The following is a 22,532-nucleotide window of genomic DNA, read 5'->3' as shown; positions in this document are numbered from 1 at the left end:
TGTCAAATAAATAAATACAATCTTTAAAAAAAAAAAAAGATTTTATTTATTCATTTGAGACACAGAGATACAGAGAGAGAGAGCATGAGCAGGGAGAGAGGCAGAGGAAGAAGGAGAAGCAGGCTCCCTGCTGAGCCAGGAGCCTGATGTGGGGCTCGATCCCAGGAACCTGGAATCATGACCTGAGCCAAAGGCAGATGCTTAACCACTGAGCCACCCAGGCGCCCCGATTATAATATATTTAAAAATACCATTTCATGTAGATTGGATTGGTAGGTGGATTTAGAGGCTTGGCAGATTCAGGTTCCTTTTTTGTTATTTTGGGGCAAGACTACTTCCTAAGTGGTGGTGTGTACTTCCATCAGCCACACAATATCTGGTTATCTTTTTGTGATGTGAACAGCTGTTGATTGTTTCCTAGATCCACTATTTTATTAGGTGTACAAGATGGACATTTTCACTTCTACCGTTCCTTCATTTATTAGCTGGATATAAAAAGAGGAAGAGAGAAACTCCTTCATGAAGTGTTTGGTTACCCTAGGGTACAGCTATATAGGAAAGACAGCAGAAATGCTTTCTTTACAAGACAAAGTTTCCATTGAAGTTTCCCTTTTAAGAACTGTAAGCAAATGAATGGATAAAGAAGATGTGGTCCAGGGCGCCTGGGTGGCTCAGTCGTTAAGCGTCTGCCTTTGGCTCGTGTCATGATCCCAGGGTCCTGGGATCTAGTCCCACATCGGGCTCCCTGCTAGGCGGGAAGCCTGCTTCTCCCTCTCCCACTCCCCCTGCTTGTGTTCCTGCTCTCGCTATCTCTCTCTCTGTCAAATAAATAAATAGAATCTTTAAAAAAAAAAAAAAAAGATGTGGTCCATATATACAATGGAATATTACTCAGCCATCAGAAAGGATGAATACCCATCTCTTACATCAACATGGATGGGACTGGAGGAGATTATGCTAAGTGAAATAAGCCAAGCAGAGAAAGTCAATTATCATATGGTTTCACTTATTTGTGGAACATAAGGAATAGCATGGAGGACATTAGGAGAAGGAAGGCAAAAATGAAGTGGGGGGAAATCGGAGGGAGAGATGAACCATGAGGGACTATGGACTCTGAGAAATTTAAACAGGGTTTTAGAGGGGAGGGGGGATTGGTTAGCCCGGTGGTGGGTATTAAGGAGGGCACTTACTGCATGGAGCACTGGGTGTTATACAAAAACAATGGATCGTGGATCACCACATCAAAAACTAATGATGTATTGTATGGTGACTAACATAACATAATAAAATTCAAAAAAAAAAAAAAAACCTAAGCAAAGGAGAAAAGTGAAAAAGCTTCAGGCTCTCTCTTTGGTCTTTCCTGTGAATGTTCTCACTGGTTGGGATGGGCTAGTCACAGAAGCTCAGAGCAAACTCATTATATTCTTTAAAAACAGTTACTTTGGGTTTTACTAGCAAATAAGAAGAATATAAAAATTACCTGTAATTTTACCATCACCCAAATAATATATCTGTTAACATGGTAGTATATTTCCTTCCATATAATTTTCTTTTTATGCATGAATGCACTCATAGATGTGTATATGTGTGTATGTGCGCATGTGTATGTACACATATTGTTCAGTGAAAATGGAATCATACTGTTTGGTACATGTTTTTATTTTTACTTGTTAGTTTAACATATTTTTCTACTGTAATTTAATTTTATATAACTTTATGTTCTCAGGATGGCCTGTAAATAATTTAAGCAGTCTTGGGTATCAAGATGTTGTAGCCTTTTTATTTTGTTATTAGCCATGCTGTGGTAAAACTCCTGCATTTAAATTTTGTGCAATACAGGATGGTTTTTTTATGATATAGTTCTAGAAATAAGTTTTTGGGTCAGGTGCATGGATGCTAAATGATATATATGTCCATGTGTGGGACTCTGGCACACTTCTTCTCTCATCTGTCCCTCTATCCATCTCATTTCTCAGATCTCTGCCTCTTTCCCAGAAGAGCCAGAAATGACCAAGTCCCTGGTGAGTTCTTACTTGTTTTTGCTCTATTTATTTTTTGCTTTATTTTTTAGTGGATTTTAGGAAGCATTTAATAATCCATATAGTAAGATGGACAAGCATAAATAAATAAAAATTAAGATCGGGGGAAAAAAAGAGGTGACTATTCACTCCGGGTCAAGCTTGGAGTATAGATATATGTGACTTGTGTGGTTTTATACAGCTATGAACTTTGAACTGTGAGATTGTCTCTGATTTTCCTGAAAGACCTAGCAATAATGGAAATGAGATACTGATTTATATTGTTGATAAGTAATTCATTTCACCTGTAGTAAAGATATCCTGGTTCCTGTTGTTTGAGAAAAATTTGGATGGAGACAGAACAGTGTCTTCAACAACGCTGTTAGTAGAAGTGCACTGATAGGTTTTCTATTGTTATAAAGCAGTGCTTTTCACACTTGCACATGACTTAAGATTCTGATTTAATAGGGTTGGGATTCCCACAGGATGTCATTTCTGCTTGTCCAAGGACTACCTTATGAAGCAAAGTTTTGAGGTTTTATGATGAACTGGTATTTTGTCAGATGTTTTTTCTGTATCATTTGATATGGTAATGGGATTTTACTTCTTTAGCCTATTGCTATGATGGATTACTATTGATTGATATTGATTGATTTCCTTTTTTTTTTTTTTAAGAATAAAATTTATTGTCTTATGCAGCAGGAGGCCCTGCTGGGTCCTCAGACACCCCCTTCCCCCCACCTACAGTTGATTGATTTTCACATCTTGAGCCAGCCTTGCAACCTTCGAATAAACCCCATTTAATTATGGCATATACTTCTTTCTATATATTTGTATTTGTTAATACTTTGTTAAGGATTTTTATATCATATTTATGAGGGATACTGATCTATTTATTTTATTTTATTACTTCTATATATGGATGAAAGTTCCAACTCCCCTCCTGGCTTTTTCTCACACCACACCTTTGAAGTATGAAAAGGGCATCTCTGTTTAGCTGGGCAAGAATGGGAGTCTAGGCTACTCACTGGGTCTTTGCTAATGGGTTTGGGGTCAGACCCAAAGGTTTTGTTTGTTTTTTTAATTTGTTGTGTCTGGCTGGAGTATGTTTTGCCTAAAAGTTTTCTGCCTTTCTGCCCTTTAGCTAGAGAGAGCAAAGACTTTTCTTTGAGCTCTGTTTGTGTGCTCTTGTTGGTGATACTGGGTTGTAGGCTTTTCTAGCACCTGTCAAGGCTGTATGAAGCAGTCGTCAGGAACTCATGCTGTGTAGTTCCTTGGTTTCTGAGGTCCCTAGCCAGTTCGACTTTTTTTCTTTAGCCTTATGGGGTCTTCTCATATTTGTTTTATGGATGATGTCTATGGTTTCTAGATAGTAGGGTGAGAAGGGACAAGTGCATCTATTCCCATCTTTCCAGGAATGGAAGTCAGTTCACTGATTTTTTTTTTTTTAAGGAGGATTTATTTTATATTAAGCATATTCTTATATATATTTTTTCAAACATATTTACCTCTTTGTTCTTTGCATCTTAACTTTTAAAAGTAAATATTTCATTTGGAATATCATGAAAGTTACACTTATATTTACTCACATAGTTTTTTGAGGCTCCATAGAACTTTGCTTAGCTCTCAAATTCCAGCCCTTCGAAGGTAATCACTGTGAACTCAATTGAACTGCTTGTTTTAGTATTGACTTTCATATGTCTAAGTAATGTTTATATTGGTACCTCTTAGCTTTCAGCTTTAGGCAGTATCTACTGACTTAATACCATGGAAAACAAGGATTTAACTCTCCTTGAAACACTTAGGCCCTCAACACTCACATGCATATTTCTTATGTCTCCTTATGATAGGAATATTATAGTTTTGAGTAAATCAATAGGCTGTATTTATTATGAGGATTATTTTAATTATATTCACAGCTGAACCATTTACTTTACCTTTTGTGCACTACTTTTTGTTTTACCTGCAATCAGTAATTGTTTGGCTTAATCATTTGTTTCATTTTCTGTGTGTGTGTGTGTGTGTGTACATTGTGATTATATAGCAGTTAATTCCATAAATTTTCCCAGGTATAGAAATATTTTTTCAGTATGTTAGAATATATTAGGTAATAACAGTAACGGTAATCACAAGCCTTACTATAGTGCTTGCTATTTGCCAGGCACTGTGAGCACCCTCTCTATTAACTAATTTGATTACAACCCCTATGAGGTATCTATAATCATCCTCACCTTACGGAGGAGGAAACAGATCCACAGAAAGGGTAATTAACTTGCCCAAGATTGTACCACTAGTAAGTATTGAAGCCAGGTGTAAGCCCAGGTAATTCGGCTTTAGAATATAGGCTCTTAATTTCATCTCTAAAGAAACTTCTCTCGGGCGCCTGGGTGGCTCAGTTGGTTAAGCGACTGCCTTCGGCTCAGGTCATGATCCTGGCGTCCCGGGATCGAGTCCCGCATCGGGCTCCCTGCTCGGCAGGGAGCCTGCTTCTCCCTCTGACCCTCCCCCGTCTCATGTGCTCTCTGTCTCTCTCATTCTCTCTGTCTCAAATAAATAAATAAAATCTTTAAAAAAAAAAAAAAAAAGAAACTTCTCTCATGGTCTTTGACCTGACCTGCTCGCAGTGTTCTCTGTACTGACTTGGGGTCTCCCTTTGGCATAGTGCTAGAAATTCCTTTCATGTCCCTCAAGCATTGGATCTCTTTGTTTTAGGCTTTTTCTTGATTTATGCTTTCATTTTTATTTTATTTTATTTTTTAAAGATTTTATTTATTTGACAGAGAGAGACACAACGAGAGAGGGAACACAAGCAGGGGGAGTGGGAGAAGAAGAAGCAAGCTTCCCACAGAGCAGGGAGCCGAATGAGGGGCTTAATCCCAGGACCCTGGGATCATGACCTGAGCTGAAGGCAGACGCTTAACGACTAAGCCACCCAGGGGCCCCTTATGCTTTCATTTTTAGAACCTGTCATACAGTAGCTCTCTATAAAGTGTGTGTAGGAAGTGAATTTTTTGAGACCTTGCATATCTGGAAATGTCTTTATTTTCATAGCTTGGTTGGGTGTAAATTCTAGATTGTAAATAATTTTTACTTTTACCAACTCGTTTTCTCTTACTAGATATGGTAATAAGCCATTGTTTTTACTTTTACTATCTCATTTTCTCCTACTAGATGTGGTAATAAGAATAATTGCCCCCAAGATGTCCACATCCGAATCCCTGGAAAGTGTGGATTTGTTACCTCATGTGGCAGAAAGGACTTTGCAGATGTGGCTAAATTAAGGATCTTGAGGTAGGGAGATTACACTGGGTTATCTGGGTGGACCCAGTGTAATCACATGGGTCCTTATAAGTGAAAGAGGGAGGCAGGAATCAGGGAGAGATTTGAAGATGCCATTCTGCTGGCTTTGAAGATAGAGGAAGGGGCCATGAGCTTCTAGAAGGTGTGTAGGTCAAGGAAATGAATTCTTCCTTTGAGCCTCCAGGAGGAATATAGCCCTGCTAACATCTTGATTTTAGCCCAGTAAATCCATATTGAAAATCTGACCTTCAGAACCATAAGATAATAAATTTGTGTTGTTTTAACTTTGTGGTAAATTTGTTATAGCAGCGATAGGAAACCATTACAGATTTTGGTACCTGGAAGTGGGGTGCTACTGTAATAAATACCTAAAAATGTGGAAGTAGATTTGGAATTCAGTAGTGGGTAGAAACTGTAAGAATTCTGAAGAACACAGTAGCAAGAGCCTAGATTTCCTTGAACAGACTGGTAGTAGAAATATGGTTGTTAACCACTCTGCTAGAGGACTCAGAAAGAGGTGAGGAGCACAGTAGGAAAAATCCGTGTTGTTTTAGAGAATACCTAAATTGTTATAAACAAAATCTTGATGGAAACGGTTATTAAAGGTACTGCTGGTGATGACTGGAAGGAAATGAGGAGCATGCTACTGGAAACCAGAGGAAAGGGTACCCTGTTGTGCATCGGCAGAAAGCCCAGATGAAGTTTGTCCTGTAGTTCTTGGAAAACAGATTTGTCAGTGATGAACGTGGATTTTTCTCAGAGGAGATTTCCAAGCAAAGGGTTGAAGATGTAACCAAGTTCCTTCTTCCAGATTATAGTGAAATGTAACAGTTGAGATGGATTGAGGGGACAGCTGTTAAGCAAAAAGGAACTAGACTTGATGACTTGGGGAATTTTCAGGCTATCAAGATTCCAAAAGGTACCAAAATTAGTTTCACTGTCAGGAAAGCTCTTGAGAGAAAGCCAAGGGTGTGGATAAATGTTTTGTGTATTTTTTTAGGTTTTTAGGTAATTAGCAGAAGAAATAGGGTGGAATGCAAGGACTCCATTTTTTAAGAACCAGATGTCTCAATCTTGGCTTTTATTTTTTTTTATTGAAGTACAGTTGACACGCAATATTACATTGGTTTCAGCTGTACAACACAGTGATTCGACAAGTCTATACATTATGCTATGCTTACCACAAATGTAGCTACCTTCTGTCACCATACAAAGTTGTCACAATACCATTGACTCTATTCCCTATGCTGTACCTTTCATCCTCATGACTTACTCGTTCCATAACTGGAAGTGTGTACATCCCATCCCCTTCACCCGTTCTACCCATATCCCCTGGCAACCATCAGTTTGTTCTCTGTATTTATGGGTTTGTTTCTACTTTGTTTTGTTTTTTAGATTGCACATGTAAGTGAAACTGTATGGTATTTGTCTTTCTCTGACTTGTTTCACTCAGCACAATACCCTGTATGTAGGTCCATCCATGTTGTCGCAAATGGCAAGATCTTACTCTTTTTTATGTCTGAGTGATACTCAGTGATTCCACTGTATATATACATACCACATCTTTATTTAAAAAATTATTTTATTTTATTTTATTTATTTGACAGAGAGAGACACAGCAAGAGGGAACACAAGCAGGGGGAGTGGGAGAGGGAGAAACAGGCTTCCTGCAGAGCAGGGAATCTGACGTGGGGCTTGATCCAGAATCCTGGGACCATGACCTGAGCCAAAGGCAGACGCTTAATGACTGAGCCAACCAGGCGCCCCTATTTAAAATTTCTTTTAAAGATTTATCCATTTATTTTATAGAGAGAGAGCATGTGCGAGCAGGGGAGGGGCAGAAGTAGAGGGAGCGGGAGAATCCCAAGAAGACTCCCTGCTGAGCATGGAGCGCAACATGGGGCTCCATCTCATGATCCTGAGATCATGACCCAAGCTGAAACCAAGATTTGGAAGCTCAACATCTTTATTCATTCATTTATCGATGTGGAAACTGGGGTTGTTTCTGTAACTTGGCTATTGTAAATAATGCTGCAATAAACGTAGGGGTGCATATATCTTTCTGAATTAGTGTTTCCGTTTTCTTTGGGTAAATGCTCAGTAGTGGGTGACTGGATTATATGGTATTCCTATTTTTATCTTTTTTGAGGAACCTCCATACTGTTTTCCAGAGTGGCTGCACAGTTTGCATTCCCACCAACGGTGCACATCCTCATCAGCACTTGTTATTTCTTGTCTTTTTGGGTTTTTTTGTTGTTTTGTTGTTTTTTTAAGATTTTATTTATTTATTTGACAGAGAGAGACAGTGAGAGCAGGAACACGAACAGGGGTAGTGGGAGAGGGAGAAGCAGGCTTCCCTCGGAGCAGGGAGCCCGATGTGGGGCTCGATCCCGGGACTCTGGGATCATGACCTGAGCTGAAGGCAGACGCTTAATGACTGAGCCACCCAGGCGCCCCTTGTCTTTTTGAAAGTAGCCATTCTGACAGGTGTGAGGTGATATGTCATTGTGGTTTTGTTTACATTTCCCTGATGATTAGTTATGTTGAGCATTTTTGTGTGTGTCTGTTGACTATCTGTATGTCTTTTTTGGAAAAATGTCTGTTTAGGTCCTCTATTTTTAATCAAATTACTTGTTTTTTTTGGTGTTGAGTTGTATAAGTTCTTTATATAGTACGGATATTAACCCTTTATTGGATATACCATTTGCAAATATCTTCTCCCACTCAGTAGGTTACCTTTTCATTTTGTTGATTGTTTCCTTCGCTGTGCAGAAGTTTTTTATTTTGTTGTAGTCCTAATAGTTTATTTTGCTTTTGTTTCCTTTGCCTAAGGAGACCTATCTAAAAAAGTGTTGCTAAGGCCAATGTCAAAGAGATTATTGCCTATGTTCTCGTCTAGGAGTTTTATGGTTTAAGGTCTCATGTTTAGGTCTTTAATCCATTTTGAATTTATTTTTGGGTATGGTGTAAGAAAGTGGTCCATTTGCAGGTTTCAAGTGGTCCAGTTTTCCTCTTTTTCCAGCACCATTTATTGAAGAGACTGGCTTTTCCCCATTTTACATTCTTGTCTGTTTTGTTGTAGATTAATTGACCATGTAATTATGCATGGGTTTATTTCTGGGCTCTCTATTCTGTTTCATTGACCTAGGTGTCTATTTTTTGTGCTAGTACTATACTGTTTTGATTACTATGGCTTTGTAGTATCTCTTAAAATATTAGATTGTGATATCTCCAGCTTTATTCTTTGATTGCTTTTGCTATTCAGGGTCTTTTGTGGTTCCATAAAAATTTTTAGTATTATTCTAGTTCTGTGAAAAATACTATTGGCATCTTTATAGGAATTACATTGAATCTATAGATTGCTTTGGGTAGTATGGAATATTAACAGTATTAATTCTTCCAATCCATAAGCATGGTATGTCTTTCCATTTGTTTGTGGTCTTCAATTTCTTTCTTTCATTAATGTTATATAGTTTTCAGGGTACAGGTCTTTCACTTCTTTTGTTGTTTATTCCTAGGCATTTTATTCTTTATGATGCAATTGTAATTGGAATTGTTTTCTTAATTTCTCTTTCTGATAGTTTGTTGTTAGTGTATAGAAACATAACTAATATCTGTATTTTTTGGTATATTTTGTATCTGCGAATTTACTGAATTTATTTATTTCTAATATTATTTTGGTGGAGTCTTTAGGGTTTTCTATGTATAGTACCATGCCATCTGCAAATAGTGACAGTTTTACTTCTTCCTTATCAATTTGGATGCCTTTTTTTTTTCCTTTCTGATTGCTGTGTCCTGGACTTCCAGTATTATGTTGAATGGAAGTGGTGAGAGTGAACATCCTTGTCTTGCCCCTGATGTTAGAGGAAAGGCTGTCAGTTTTTCACCATTGAGTACATTAGCTGTGGGTTTGTCATTTATGGCCTTTATTATATTGAGATGTGTTCCCTTTAAACCTGCTTTGTTGAAATTTTTTTTTCATGAATAGGTGTTAAATTTTGTCAGATGCTTTTTCTGCATCACTGAGATGACTATATGATTTTTTTACCTTTCATTTTGTTATGTGATATATAACAGACAAAAATCTGGGACCAGATGACTTCACAGGTGAATTCTAGCAAACATTTAAAGGAGAGTAAATACTTTTTTTTTTTTTTAAAGATTTTATTTATTTATTTGAGACAGAATGGGATACAGAGAGCATGAGAGGGAGGAGGGTCAGAGGGAGAAGCAGACTCCCCGCCGAACAGGGAGCCCGATGCGGGACTCGATCCCGGGACTCCAGGATCATGACCTGAGCCGAAGGCAGTCGCCCAACCAACTGAGCCACCCAGGCGCCCCTAAAGGAGAGTAAATACTTAATCTTCTCAAACTATACCAAAAAACTGAAGAGGAAAGAAAGTTTCCAAATACATTCTAAAAGGCCAGCATTACCCTGCTATTAAAACCAAAGACATTACAGAAAGGAAAACTTTAGGCCAATATCCCCAATGAACATAGACGCAAAAATCCTCAGCAAAATATTAGCAAGCTGTGTTCAACAATACATTAAAGGGATCATTCACCATGATCAAGTGGGATTTATTCAATCTTTGCTTTATCTTTAGCAATGTTTAGAATGTTTAGTCCATTTACATTTAATGTAATGGCTGATATACTTGCATTTATATATACTATGTTATTATTAGTTTTATATTTGAACCATCTATTTAATATTATTTTCCCATTCCTTTCTTGATCTTTTAGATTATTCAAAATTTTATTTTTTCCTTTGTTAACTTGCTCATTATATACATTCTTTTATTTGTTACCATAGATATTATAATATTCATCTTTAACTCATTATTATTTCTACCCCTTTCTCATAATTCTGGGATACTAAATCACCTTAATTCCATTTACCATCCCTCACTTTTGCATTATTATTTTCATGCATTTAAATTCTACAATATTTTAAACATTGCTAGATATTACTGTTACTGTTTTTTATAGTCTATATTTGCAGTTTTATAAAGTTGGATTTGAGGGGCTTCTTGAGTCTTTGGGTTGATGTCATTCACTGATACTTCTCAAATATTGCTTCTGCCCCACACTCCCCCTCAATCTTCTCAGACTACAATATATTATTCTTTTTCACTGTGTCATATATGTGACACATGTCACATGATCTTGTGTTTATTTTCGTTAAAAAAATCTGTGCTTGGGCGCCTGGGTGGCTCAGTTGGTTAAGTGACTGCCTTCGGCTCAGGTCATGATCCTGGAGTCCCGGGATCGAGTCCCACGTTGGGCTCCCTGCTCAGCAGGGAGTCTGCCTCTCTCTCTGACCCTCCCCCCCTCATGCTCTCTATCTCATTCTCTCTCTCAAATAAATAAATAAAATCTTTTAAAAAAAAAATCTGTGCTTCACATGCAGAAGAATGAAACTCGACCATTCTCTAACACCATTCACAAAGATAAACTCAAAGTAGATGAAAGACTTCAATGTGAGACAGGAATCCATCAAAATCCTACAGGAGAACATAGGCAGTAACCTCTTTGACATCGGCCACAGCAACTTCTTTCAGGATGCATCTCCAAAAGCTAGTGAAACAAAAACAAAAATGAACTTTTGGGACTTCATCAAGATAAAAAGCTTCTGCACAGCAAAGGAAACAGTCAACAAAACAAAGAGGCAACCCACAGAATGGGAGAAAATATTTGCAAATGACACTACAGATAAAGGGTTGGTATCCAAGATCTATAAAGAACTTCTCAAACTCAACACCCAAAAAACAAATAATCAAGTCAAAAAGTGGGCAGAAGAGATGAACAGACACTTCTCTGAAGAAGACCTACAAATGGCTAACAGACACATGAAAAAATGTTCATCATCATTAGCCATCAGGGAAATCCAAATCAAAACCACACTGAGATACCACCTTACACCAGTTAGAATGGCCAAAATGGACAGGGAAAGAAACAACAAATGTTGGAGAGGTTGTGGAGAAAAGGGAACCCTCTTACACTGTTGGTGGGAATGCAAGTTGGTACAGCCACTTTGGAAAACAGTGTGGAGGTTCCTCAAAAATTTAAAACTAGAGCTACCCTATGACCCAGGAATTGCACTCCTGGGTATTTACCCCAAAGACACAGATGTAGTGAAAAGAAGGGCCATATGCACCCCAATGTTCATAGCAGCAGTGTCCGCAATAGCCAAACTGTGGAAAGAGCCGAGATGCCCTTCAACAGATGAATGGATAAAGAAGATGTGGTCCATATATACAACAGAATATTACTCAGCCATCAGAAAAAATGAATACCCAACTTTTACATCAACATGGATGGGACTGGAGGAGATTATGCTAAGTGAAATAAGTCAAGTAGAGAAAGTCAATTATCATATGGTTTCACTTATTTGTGGAACATAAGGAATAACATGGAGGACATTAAGAGAAGGAAGGGAAAAATGGGCGGGGGGAATTGGAGGGAGAGATGAACCATGAGAGACTATGGACCTAAGAAACAAACAGGGTTTTAGAGGGGAGGGGGGAGGGGGGATTGGTTAGCCCGGTGATGGGTATTAAGGAGGGCACGTACTGCATGGAGCACTGGGTGTTATACGAAAACAATGGATTGTGGATCACTACATCAAAAACTAATGATGTATTGTATGGTGACTAACATAACATAATAAAATTTAAAAAAAAAATCTGTGCTTCAGTTTGGATATTTTCCATTTTCTTGTCTACTATTTCAGTAATTCTGCATTCTGCTGTTAAGCCTATCTCAGTTCTTGACTTAAGAGATTAAATGTTTTAACTTTTGAATTTTTATTTGATTCTTTAATTCCTTATTCTCTAATGAAATTCTCCATCTTTTCATCTAACTCCAGTTCCCTGTAAGACTATTTCTATTGAGTAGTTTTTCATCTGATTTGGGGTATTTGGACCTATCTTTTGGTATGCATAGGAATTTGTGCGTACGTGTGTGAGAGAGAGAGAGAGAGAGAGAGAGAGAGAGAGAGAGAGAGAGACAGTATATGAAGCATTGTAGAGGATCTGGATGATGGTATCTTTCTCAACAGAGGATTCATCTCTCCCTTTACACCTTTATGCAGTCAGGCACAGTGTTTGATCAAGGCTGAGTTGAAGCCCTAAGACTTAATCAACCTCTGGTTCACCCTGGCCATCCAGGATTTTCTCCTGAGAGCCCAGTTTGTCCTCTGTGGACCCTCCTCCTGGTAGATGCCCAACTCTGTTTTCTTCCCAGACTACTGAAATTCTGCTTTTCTTTTTTTTTTTTTTAAGATTTTATTTATTTATTTGAGAGAGAGAATGAGATAGAGAGAGCATGAGAGTGGGGAGGGTCAGAGGGAGAAGCAGACTCCCCGCTGAGCAGGGAGCCCGATGTGGGACTCGATCCCAGGACTCCAGGATCATGACCTGAGCCAAAGGCAATCGCTTAACCAACTGAGCCACCCAGGCGCCCCTTGCTTTGCTTTTTCATACCCTATCTGGTTAAGTTTTTAGTCTTTTGCCCATATAGCCCTAGAATTTCGCAGATGTTCTGAGGGGAAAACTGGCTGTGTGTTTGAGTCCTGGTTTCTCTGTCATCCAGCTACAGCCTTCTACTGGTTCAAAGCTGGATTCTACCTTTGCCAACACTTAGAACTGATAAATACTTCCAGTGTAAAAGTAGCTACATACATCAGCTTAAATCTTCAATGTTCTCTCCAGAGTCTTAACCCTTAACAACTTTCCTGTACTTTGAAACAGATGATTTCAGTATTTCATATTGGCATTTATAGTTATTCTTGGAAGAAACACTGGACTGCCACAAGCTATTATATCCCATCTGGAAATGTCAGTGCCTCAAAAGAGTCCTTTTTGGGGCACCTGGGTGGCTCAGTCGTGAAGCGTCTGCCTTCAGCTCAGGTCATGATCCCAGGGTCCTGGGATCGAGCCCTGCATCAGGCTCCTTGCTCCGCGGGAACCCTGCTTCTCCCTCTCGCACTCCCCCTGCTTGTGTTCCCTCTCTCACTGTGTCTCTCTCTGTCAAATAAATAAAATATTTTTAAAAAAAGAGTCCTTTCTACACCATATATTTCATCCATTTAAAGTATATATTCAACATAATAAAATTAAAAAATAAATAAAGTGTACATTCATTGGGTTTTAGTGTATTCACAGAGTTGTGTAACCAGTATCAGTTTTAGAACATTTTCTTTAACCCTCTCCCTCCAAACTTAACACCTTTTTGCTGTCACCCCCTAATCCTTCCGTTCCTCCTAGCCCTAGGCAATTGGTAATCTTCTTTCTGTAACAATATAAGTTCTCCTGTTCTGAACATTTTATATTAATGGAATCATTCAATATCTGGCCTTCTGTGACTGACTTCTTTTACTTAGCATAATGTTTTCAAGATTCATCCACAGGGCGCCTGGGTGGCTCAGTTGGTTAAGCGACTGCCTTCGGCTCAGGTCATGATCCTGGAGTCCCGGGATTGAGTCCCACATCGGGCTCCCTGCTTAGCGGGGGGGGTCTGCTTCTCCCTCTGACCCTCTTCCCTCTTGTGCTCTCTGTCTCTCATTCTCTCTCTCAAATAAATAAATAAAATCTTTAAAAAAAAAAAAGATTCATCCACATTGTAGCATGTATCAGTACTTATTCCTTTTTATGGCTGAATAACGTATTGTATGGATATAGCACATTTTTTAAACCATTAGTTCACAGACATTTAGGTTGTTTCTATTTTTGAATAATGCTACTATAAACATTCATGTGCAATTTTTATGTGGACAAATGTTTTCATTTCTTTTGGGTATATACCTAGAAGTGGACCTCTTGGGTCATATTGGAACTCTATGTTTAACTTTTTGAGGAATTGCCACTGTTTCACAAAGTGGCTGTAACATTTTCACCATCACCACATGAGGATTCCAATTTTTCCACTTCGTCACTAATGTTTATTATTATCTTTTTTATTGAAGCCATCCTAGTGGGCATATTTCCCTGATGACAAATAATATTGGGCATCTGTTTTATTATAGTCATCTCAGTGAATTTTCAAGGGGTATTTTCTTTTCTTTTTAAAGATTTTATTTATTTATTTGAGAGAGAGCAAGAGAGAGCACGAGCAGGGTGAAGGGCAGAGAGAGAAGCAGACTCCCCTCTGAGCAGGGAGCCCGATGCAGGACTCGATCCTGGGACTCTGGGATCATGAGCCGAAGGCAGACGCCCAACTGACTGAGCCACCCAGGCGCCTGAAGGGGTATTTTCTATGTGACCTTATGACTAAAGATATTGAGGATCTTTTCATGTGCTTTTGGCCATTTGTTTATCTTTTTTTTTTTTTTTTGGCCATTTGTTTATCTTAGAAATGTATATTCAGATCCTTTACCCATTTTAATTGGATTATTATTTTTTATTCAGTTATAAGAGTTCTTTTTTTTTTTTTTTTTTTTAAGATCTTGTTTATTTATTTGACAGAGAGAGACACAGCGAGAGAGGAAACACAAGCAGGGGGGAGTGGGAGAGGGAGAAGCAGGCTTCCCACCAAGCAGGGAGCCCAGTGCGGGGCTCAATCCCAGGACCCCGGGATCATGACCTGAGCCGAAGGCAGACGCTTAACGACTGAGCCATCCATGCGCCCGAGTTATAAGAGTTCTTTATGTAGTCTAGATACAAGTCCCTTATTGGACATATAATTTGCAAAAATTTTATCCCAGTTTTGGGGTTGTCTCTTCACTTTTTTTTTTAAAGGTTTTATTTATTTATTTGTCAGAGAGAGAGCAAGAGCGCATAAGCAGGGGGGGCAGTGAGCAGAGGGAGAAGCTGGCTCCTCACTGAGCAAGGAGCCCAATGTGGGACTTGATCCCAGGACCCTGGGATCATGACCTGAGCTGAAGACAGACGCTTAACCAACTGAGCCACCCAGGCTTCCCATCTTTTCACTTTTTTGATGATATCCTTCTAAGCACAATAATTAAGTCCAGTTTATCTATTTTTTTTCTTTAGTTGCTTATGCTTTTGATTTTATGTCTAAGGAATCATTGCCAAATCCAGTGTCACAAAGATTTACCTTTTAATTAAATGTAAATTTGGCTAAATATAAGAACATTGGGCCTTTGATCCACTTTGAGCTAATTTTTTTTTTAAAGATTTTATTTATTTATTTGACAGAGAGATAGCGAGAGCAGGAACACAAGCAGGGGGAGCGGGAGAGCGAGAAGCAGGCTTCCTGCCGAGCAGGGAGCCTGATGCGGGGCTCGATCCCAGGACCCTGGGATCATGACCTGAGCTGAAGACAGACGCTTAACCAACTGAGCCACCCAGGCTTCCCATCTTTTCACTTTTTTGATGATATCCTTCTAAGCACAATTAATTAAGTCCAGTTTATCTATTTTTTTTCTTTAGTTGCTTGTGCTTTTGATTTTATGTCTAAGGAATCATTGCCAAATCCAGTGTCACAAAGATTTACCTTTTAGTTAAATGTAAATTTGGCTAAATATAAGAACATTGGGCCTTTGATCCACTTTGAGCTAATTTTTTTATATGGTGTGAAGTAGGGGTTCAACTTCATCCCTTTACCTGTGGATATCTACTTGTCCCAGCACTATTTGTTGAAAAACTTTTTTTTCCATTTTAAATTGTTTTGACACCTGTGTTGAATATTAATTGACTATAAATATGAGGGTTTATTTCTGGATTCTCCGTTACCTTCCTTTGACCTGTATGTCTCTCTTTATGCTAGTACCACACTGTTTTGGGGGGTAAAAAAGCCTTTTTTTAATCCTCTTTTTAAAAGAAAGAATGGACTTATTCAGTGGACTGGTAAGTGCAAAATGAATGGCAGAATATAGTTTATTTCTTACATGAAGTGTTAATGACATGGCGTAGAAAAGAATGCACAAATCGTATGTTTACAGTTTTATGAATTAATCAGCTTATTTCTTTGAAACTAGTACACCAATAAAAACAAGACCGAAACTACTCAGAATATCATCAGTAGCATAGAAAGAATGGCATGATATTTTTAAGAAGATTTATTTTTTCCTTCAAAATAATAATATAAGATATTGGTATTTAGTGAGAACCTTATATGTTGTAGCATATTAAAAATTATTAAAAGTAAGTTCCTGAATATCTTGTTCCCATTCTTCAATCCTCATCCTTCACATTGAATAAGAATGTGTTTTTCAGGGATCAGTGTCCTTCAAGGATGTAACAGTAGACTTCAGCAGGGAGGAGTGGCAACAATTGGACCTTGCCCAGAAAAGCCTGTACAGAGATGTAATGCTGGAAAACTATTTCAACTTGATCTCAGTGGGTAAGTACAGCTCCACTGGGGGTAAGGCTGTACCTGTTGGAGTATATTTTCATTCTCAATGGAATTTTTGAAATCTGTGGGATTTCTGAGGTATGTGGGAGTTCTAAAGACTGCAGGACATCTGAAGTGTATACTAGTTTTGTCCTTATTTTGTTCTATGTTATTAATTATCCCTTTGGGCTATAATGAATATACTTCTCTCTGCATGAACTTTTCTGGAAAGTAAATGGAATGCTTCATTGAATGGCCTCTGAAACCAAGTCTTCTATCATTTCCTGTTAATAGGGTGTCAAGTTCCCAAAGCAGAAGTCATCTTCAGTTTGGAGCAAGAAGAGCCATGTCTGCTGGATGGTGAAATCTCAAGCCACAGCTTTCTTGGTGAGTAGAGAACAAGGGCATGGGAGACAGCATGAGTGACCTGGAGTTGTACTGGCAGAGGCTGGCAGCTGTGAATGGCACTTCTGTAATACTCTGCACTTCTGGAACTGCATGGGTGGAGTTGGTATAGTCCCCTTGGACATCTGAAAGCCATCTCCACTTAAGGCCTCTTCCCGTATCAGAATCTTTGTCTTTGCTTGGGGCGCCTGGGTGGCTCAGGGGCACCTGGGTGGCTCAGTTGGTTAAGCGACTGCCTTCGGCTCAGTTCATGATCCTGGAGTCCCGGGATCGAGTCCCACATCGGGCTCCCTGCTCAGTGGGGAGTCTGCTTCTCCCTCTGACCCTCCCCCTTCTCATGTACACTCTCTCTTTCTCGCTCTCTCAAATAAATAAATAAATAAATCTTTAGAATCTTTGTCTTTGCTTGACTTTCTAGGTGGGAATATGCTATGATTACTGGTACTTTGGATCTAGGATCCTGCTTTATGGTTTTTCTCCCTTTCTCTAACATTTTTATTCTTTTTACCTCCATCACATCAAGGTCTTAAATCCTTTTCTTACACATTCAGAAACTCATTGATTTACCTTTTTAAAAAATTACTGTGGGACACATTCTTGAGGGTTTCTTTTCATTTTCTCTCTTTCCCCTTAGTGCTTCAGAATTGTCATTTAGAGATGGCCTTCCTTTATTATGTCCCATGCCTTTCCTCCAACCGTCAACTTTGAGGGTACCATCACTACATTTGGGGGACAGCTTTTTGCTGTATATGACAGAAGTAGTTATGTTTCCTGACATTTTCTTTTTACTTCGCTAGTGTAACACAACACTGACTTGATCTTTCTGACTAATTTACTTATTTTGACATTTTACAAAAAGTTTTTGTACTTTGTTTACAGGAAATTGAGTTAATTATATTCCTTAGTTGTTAATTAATATCATTATCAATATGTTTACCCTGCGCCCCGATTTTATTTTTTTAGATCTCTCTTTTAATTCTCACTCCTCATATTTATTTTTATCCTTAGAGTTAACTGCTCTAATGTAGTTGGTATGTTTGCTATCTGTCCTTGAATTTATAGGGTATTTGTAAAATTTAAATTGTTGGTATTTTTAATTTGTAGAAATGGCATGGTGCTATATGTCCTATTCAGGTTCTTATTTTTTTCTATTAGCACTAAATTGGTTCATGTTGCAATGTGGTTTTCTAGAAAAGTTCATTGCTCCGACTGATGCATAGCATTCCATACTGTGGATATATACCACATTTTACTTGTCCAGCTTCCCACTACTACAGTTAATACTTCAGTAAATTTCTTCATGAACTATTCTTTGGGAATGAGAATTTCTTTGGGAAGAGTAATGGGATCGCCTTATCATTAGGTTATAATATTCTGTTTGATGAAGTATGACCACATTATTTTCTACAATCCCAAGTGTACAAAGACATCAGTTTCTCTATAGCCCTGCCCCTATTTCTAATAATTTCTAATAATTTGGTCAATCCAATGGATTGTAATTTCTAATTACTACTTTAATTTGTGCTTCTCTAATAAAATATTTTGAACATCTCATCATGTATCTTGTAATAGATTCTGACTTCATTACTCTTCCCAGTTTTATTGAGAAATAACTGACATATATCACTATATAAATTTAAGGCATACAACATGATGGTTTGATATGTATATACTGTGAAATGATTACCACCATAGGTTCAGATAAAAGCCATCTTCTCATATGGATACGATAAAAAAAAAAAAAAAGAAAGGGAAAATTGTTTTTTCTTTGTGATGAGAACTCAGGATCTACTCTCTTAACAACTTTTCTATATACTGTATAGCAGTGTTAGCTCTAGTCACCATGCTGTGCTTCACATTCCAATACTTACAGCTGGAAGTTTGTATCTGTTGACCACCTTCTTCTGGTTCCTCTCCCTGACCCTCTGCCTCTGGTAACCACAAGTCTGATCTCTTCTATGAATTTGTTTTTTTTGTTTTTTTTTTTTAGATTCCACATGTAAGTGAGATTATGTAGTATTTGTCTTTCTCTGACTTATCTCACTTAGAATTATGCTTTCAAGGTCCCATCCATGTTGTTGCAAATGGTAGGATTTCCTCATTTTTTTATGGCTAAATAATATTCCATTGTATATATACACTACAACTTTATCCATTCATTCACTGATGGACACTTAGGTTGTTTGCATGTCTTGACTATTATAAATATTACTACAATGACTGGAGTTGCAGATATCTTTTCGAATTAGTGTTTTTGTTTGCTTTGGATATATTCCCAGAAGTGGAATTGCTGGATCATATGGTAGTTCTGTTTTTAATTTTGATGATCCTCTATACTGTTTTCCATAGTGGCTACTCCAGTTTACAATCCCACCAAAGGTACACGAGGATTCCCTTTTCTCCACATCCATGCCAGCATTTGCTATCTCTTGTCTTTTTGATGATGAAAATTTCTAACAGGCATGAGGTGATGTCTCTTTGTGGTTTTGATTCACATTCCTCTGATGATGATTGAGCATCTTTTCATACACCAGTCAGCCTTTCATGTATCTACTTTGGAGAATATCCATTCAGGTCCTTTGCCCATTTATTTTCTGATTTAGATAATATTTATTTTTTTTAAGTTTGTATTTAAATTCCAATAGTTAACACATAGTGTCTTAGTAGTTTCAATATATTGATTCAACATTTACATACAATACCTGGTGCTCACCACAGGAGCACTCCTTAATCACCAGCACCTATTTCCCTGTCCCCTCACCCGCCTCCCTTCTGGTAACCATCAGTGTGTTCTCTACAGTTTTTTGTTTTGTTTTGTTTTTTTAAGATTTTATTTATTTGAGAAGGGGGGGCATGCATGAGAGAGCATGAGCAGGGGGGAGGGGGAGGGGTGGAGGGAGACACAGACTCCCCGCTGAGCAGGGAGCCCGATGCAGGACTCAATCCCAGGACCCTGGGATCACAACCCAAGCTGAAGGCAGATGCTTAAACAACTGAGCCACCCAGGCACCCAGTGTGTTCTCTCTGTTTCTTGGTTTGCCTCTCTCTCTTTTTTTTCCCCCTTGGCTCATTTGTTTTTTAAATTCCACATATGAGTGAAATCATATGGTATTTGTCTTTCTCTGACTGATTTATACTATCTCCATACAGGTCGTTGCAAATGCTTTTGCCCATCCCCCCCCCCAGTTTTTATTTAAATGCCAATTAGCTAATATACAATGTAACATTAATTTCAGGTGTACAGTGTATTGGTTCAGCACTTCCATACAAGTGCTCATCACAAGTGCCCTCCTTAATCCCCATCACACATCCGACCCATCCCCTCACTCACCTCCCATCCAGTAACCATCAGTATGTTCTTTATAGTTAAGAGTTTGTTTCTTGGTTTGCCTCTCTTTTTTTCTCTCCTATGTTCATTTGTTTTATTTCTTAAATTCCACATACAAATGGAATCATATGGTATTTGTCTTTCTCTGACTGACTTATTTCACTTAGCATAATACTCTCTAGCTCCATCCATGTCATTGCAAATGGTAAGATTTCATTCTTTTTATGGCTGAGTAATACTCCATTATATACACCCCATATCTTCTTTTCTTCTTTATCCATTCATCAGTCGATGGACATTTGGGCTTTTTCCATACTTTGGCTGTTGATCATTTTTGTGTCCTTTGGGTAAATACCTAGTAGTGTAATTGCTGGATCATAGGGTAGTTCTATTTTCACAATTTTGAGGAACCTCCATACTGTTTTCCACAATGGCTACACCACTTTGCATTCCCACCAACAATGTAACAGGGTTACCTTTTCTCCACATCCTCGCCAACACCTGTTCTTCCTTGTGTTGTTGATTTTAGCTATTCTGACTGGTGTGAGGTATGGTATCTCATTGTAGGTTTGATTTGTATTTCCCTGATAATGAGTGATGTTGAGCATATTTTCATGTGTCTATTAGCCATCTATAATTCTTCTTTGGAAAAATGTCTATTCATGTCTTCTGCCCATTTTTTTCCCCACTGGATTATTTGGTTTTTGGGTGTTAAGTTTTATAAGTTCTTTATAAATTTTGGATACTAACCCTTTATCAGTTACGTCAATTGTAAATATCTTCTCCCATTCCATAGGTTCCCTTTTAGTTTTGTTGATTGTTTCCTACACTGTGCAGAAGCTTTTTATTTTGATTAAGTCCCAATAGTTTATTTTGCTTTTGTTTCCCTTGCCTCAAGAAACATATCTAGTAAGAAATTGTTATGGCCTGTTTCAAAGAGGTAGGATTTTTATGGTTTCCTGTCTCACATTTAGCTCTTTAATCCATTTTGAATTTATTTTTATGTATGGTGTAAATAAGTGGTCCAGTTTCATTCTTTTGCATGTTGCTGTCCAGTTTACCCAACCCCATTTGTTGAAGAGACTTTTTTCCATTGGATATTCTTTTCTGCTTTGTCAAAGATTAATTAACCGGGGGCGCCTGGGTGGCTCAGTTGGTTAAGCGACTGCCTTCGGCTCAGGTCATGATCCTGGAGTCCCGGGATAGAGTCCCGCATCGGACTCCCTGCTCGGCAGGGGGTCTGCTTCTCCCTTTGACCCTCCTCCCTCTCATGCTCTCTGTCTCTTATTCTCTCTCTCTCAAATAAATAAATAAAATCTTAAAAAAAAAAAAGATTAATTAACCATATATTTGTGGGTTCATTCCTGGGTTTTCTTTTCTATTCCATTGATCTGTGTGTCTGTTTCTGTGCCAGTACAATACTGTCTTGATCACTACAGCTTTGTAATATTACTTGAAGTCCAGAATTGTGATGACTTTAGCTTTGCTTTGCTTTTTCAAGATTGCTTTGGCTATACAGGGTCTTCTGTAGTTTCATACAAATTTTAGGATTGTTCTAGCTCCGTGAAAAATGCTGTTGGTATTTTGATAGGGATTGCATTAAATGTGTAGATTGCTTTGTGTAGTATAGACATCTTTTTTTTTTTTAAAGATTTTATTTATTTATTTGCCAGAGAGAGACACAGCGAGAGAGGGAACACAAGCAGGGGGAGGGGAGAGGGAGAAGCAGGCTCCCCGCAGAGCAGGGAGCCCGATGCGGGACTCGATCCCAGGACCCTGGGATCATGACCTGAGCTGAAGGCAGTCGCTTAACCAACTGAGCCACCCAGGCGCCCGTAGTATAGACATCTTAACAGTATTTGTTTTTCCAGTCCATGATCATGGAATGTCTTTCCATTTCTTGGTGTCATCTTCAATTTTTTCATCAGCGTTTTATAGTTTTCAGAGTACAGATCTTTTACCTCTTTGATTAGGTTTATTCCTAGGTATCTTATTATTTGGGGTATAATTGTAAATGGGATCGATTCCTTGATTCTCTTTCTGCTGATTTATTATGGGTGTATAGAAATGCAACAGATTTCTGTATGTTGATTTTGTATCCTGTGACGTTACTAAATGCATGTATCAGTTCTAGCAATTTTGGGTGGAGTCTTTAGGTTTTCTATGTAGAGTATCATGTCATC

The 22,532-nt window shown here is 38.3% G+C and overlaps 1 protein-coding gene across 6 annotated transcripts in view; it reads left to right on the top strand.

Moving 5' to 3' along the window:
* The window catches only part of ZNF484 (zinc finger protein 484), a 47,115-nt gene that overhangs the window by 12,943 nt on the left and 11,640 nt on the right, over positions 1–22,532 (top strand). For 5 of the 6 annotated variants that reach the window (XM_045882056.3, XM_045882057.3, XM_045882055.3 and 2 more), the window contains exons 2-4: positions 1,977–2,021; positions 16,499–16,625; positions 16,911–17,003. In XM_045882056.3, the coding sequence (XP_045738012.1) occupies positions 2,007–2,021; positions 16,499–16,625; positions 16,911–17,003 (235 nt within the window). In that variant the 5' untranslated portion in view covers positions 1,977–2,006. The remainder of the gene's footprint in view (positions 1–1,976; positions 2,022–16,498; positions 16,626–16,910; positions 17,004–22,532) is intronic. The other variant, XM_045882061.3, reaches the window with a different exon arrangement.

The sequence above is a fragment of the Mirounga angustirostris genome, unplaced genomic scaffold (genome assembly GCF_029215605.1).
Source record: "Mirounga angustirostris isolate CCGP_5_RB_7025 unplaced genomic scaffold, mMirAng1.0.hap1 SCAF_15, whole genome shotgun sequence".
Taxonomy (NCBI): domain Eukaryota; kingdom Metazoa; phylum Chordata; class Mammalia; order Carnivora; family Phocidae; genus Mirounga; species Mirounga angustirostris.
Note: the sequence above shows the minus strand (reverse complement) of the source record. Positions and strands in the feature narration are given on the sequence as shown.